The 2,374-nt window shown below is 59.9% G+C and overlaps 1 protein-coding gene across 1 annotated transcript in view; it reads left to right on the top strand.

Annotated features, from left to right (window-relative positions):
• The first annotated feature begins 1,223 nt into the window (after positions 1-1,223).
• Tgm4 (transglutaminase 4) overlaps positions 1,224-2,374 on the top strand; it is a 13,447-nt gene continuing 12,296 nt past the window's right edge. The window contains 1 exon segment of the mRNA XM_033762709.1: positions 1,224-1,532. Within this exon segment, the coding sequence (XP_033618600.1) occupies positions 1,224-1,532 (309 nt within the window).

The raw sequence follows: 2,374 nt of genomic DNA, 5'->3' as shown, positions 1-2,374 counted from the left end.
CTGTGAGGAGCCCTGGCCAGTCGCCCCCGCTCGGGAAACCCCAAATCCAGACCCACCGCTCCCGAGGCTCGGGCTGGCCCACCCTGCCCCGCGCCTCTGGTGGAAGTCGGGGAGGGCCTGGGACCACACTGGTCACTCTGGGGAGAGGGAAGGGACACCGGCAAGGGGCCCTGCGGGGGTGGCCAGGGGGAAGCTTTGTGTGTGCAGAGTAGAAGGCAAATCGGCGTGGGCCTCGCTTTCTTAGCGCCAGAACAGAAGAAAGCCTTCGAGGCGGTGGCAGGACGTGGCCGCATGGGGGTCGCTGAGAGGCAAGGTGCTGTCCCTGGGCCCTGAGGGCGTGGTCAGCCGCTCACGGGGTTTATCGCCCCCGGCCACATGCCCCTTGGCAGCCAGCCGGCCCGCACCACATAAAAGGGGCCTAGCTGTCCTCCACGCACCGCACTGCAGGCAGGCGGGCGACAGCCGCACCGTGGCAGAAGGTGAGTGGGCTCCCGGCCCGCACCCGAGCGGAGCGGCTGCTCTCTGCTAAGACTTGGCCGGGGACAGCTGGGGCCGCCAGATCTGGGGTGAGAAGGGCGGTGGCTGGGCCCACACCACCTCCCGGGGGACCAGCCTGCCCTTGGGCCTTTCCTTTTTCTTCTTTTATACCAAGGATCAAGCCCAGGGCTGTGCAGCTGTGAATTTATATCCCTAGGTCATTTATTTATGGTATTGGGCTTGGACCCAGGGTCTTTGCACTGAGCTCCTTCCCCAGCCCGCTTTTTTTTTTTTTGGTACCGGAGTCGAACTCAGGGCCTAGAGCTTGCCAGGCAGGTTCTGTGCTCCTGCCCCACCTCCGACCTTTCCCCAGCTCTCTTTAAGTTTGATTTTTTTATTTTGAGATAGGATCTCACTCAGTCACTAAATTGCTCAGGCTGGGTTTGAACTTGGGCTCCTCCTGCCTCAGCCTCCTAGAGTGCTGAATAGGTGCAGGTCACCGGCCAGGCTGTTGTCTTTCTTCCTGTGGCAGCCTCTGCTCTGCAGCCTCCTGGGTCAATGAGGAAGCTGCAGTGGGGCAGAAGTGCGTGGCCAGACTTGCTAGTTTCCGGTTGCTCCTTTACGTGTGCGTGTGTGTGCCTGCGTGTGTGCGTGTGTGTACCTGCCTGGACATCGAAGGAGAAACTCAAGCCCTCTCCAGAGTTTGGGGTTCTCACCCGCATACAGAAGGGGGCAGAGGCCGTGGGATGGAGGCACCCGCTGGTCCGGGAGAGGCCAGAGTCTCCTGCAGACGCGGTGACCCTGCCTGTAAGACCCCTGAACGCTCCGGGGCAGGCCTGGGCCACGGACCTGGTGTCCGCTGCTTCCCTGCTGGGCACAGGTCCACTCTGCCCAAAGCCTGGGGGAGGCCAGGTGCCCCCAAGACGTCTAGTGGGGACCTGGACGGGGTGGTCGTGGGGGAGGCGGGGTTCGTGTGGAGGCGGAGGGAGACCACGCCCTGTGCACCAGGAGTCTGCGCCAAGTTCCTGAAAACAAACGCCACATGCTGCGACAGAGTCCGGGAAAGACCTCACTGTTAGAGGAAAAGGGGCACCGGGAAAACGGTGTTTCCAGGGCAACTAGAAACACAAGGGCGAGGAGCGGTGAAAGCAGCTCCAGAGAAGTTAGGGTACATCCGTGGCCAGAGCCTTAGAAGACAGCAGGCTGTGAAAGTGACTTCAGCACCCGCAGAAGCAAATGCTGCCGTTGTGGGGCACAGGCCTGTGGTCCCAACTGCTTGGGAGGCTGAGGCAGGAGGGTTTGAAAGTTTGAGGTCAAATTTAGTGACCTCAAAATAAAGAGGGCTGGAGATGTAGCTTGGTGTTAGAGGCCCCCGCCCTGGGTTGGAGCCTCAGTACCAGAGAAGGAGGAGGAGGAGGACAAAGAGAAGGAGAGAAACCTATTTTGTAGTACACCTTAGTGAGTGAGGGAGGAGACAGTCTTAGAATAAAAAATAAAAACATCTTGGGCGTGGTGGCGCACACCTGTCATCCCAGCCCTCGGGAGGCTGCGGCAGTAGGATCGCTGTGAGTTCCAGACCAGCCTGGGCTACATAGTGAGTTCCAGGTCAGTCTCAATTACGTAGTGAGACCCTGTCTCAAAAAAGCAAAAACAAATAAATAAAAATAAAAACATCTGGGGATGTAGCTCAATGTCAAGGCCCTGGGTTCCATCCCCAGTCCAGCAAAGAAAAAAGAATTCTCTCTGTGTCAGCAGTGGCCTCGGCCGTGGCCTCCTCTCCCCGCTTTCTGCCTCTCTGGGGTGCTCGCCCCTGGGCGGAGTCGGCTGCCCAGTCGGGGGACGGTCTCTGTCCACCACTTCCCGCCAGAAGGGCCGCCTCTGCCCAGCCTGGGGTGGG

This window comes from Fukomys damarensis, unplaced genomic scaffold (assembly GCF_012274545.1).
Source record: "Fukomys damarensis isolate Sample0158 unplaced genomic scaffold, DMR_v1.0_HiC HiC_scaffold_12, whole genome shotgun sequence".
Lineage (NCBI taxonomy): Eukaryota > Metazoa > Chordata > Mammalia > Rodentia > Bathyergidae > Fukomys > Fukomys damarensis.
Note: the sequence above shows the minus strand (reverse complement) of the source record. Positions and strands in the feature narration are given on the sequence as shown.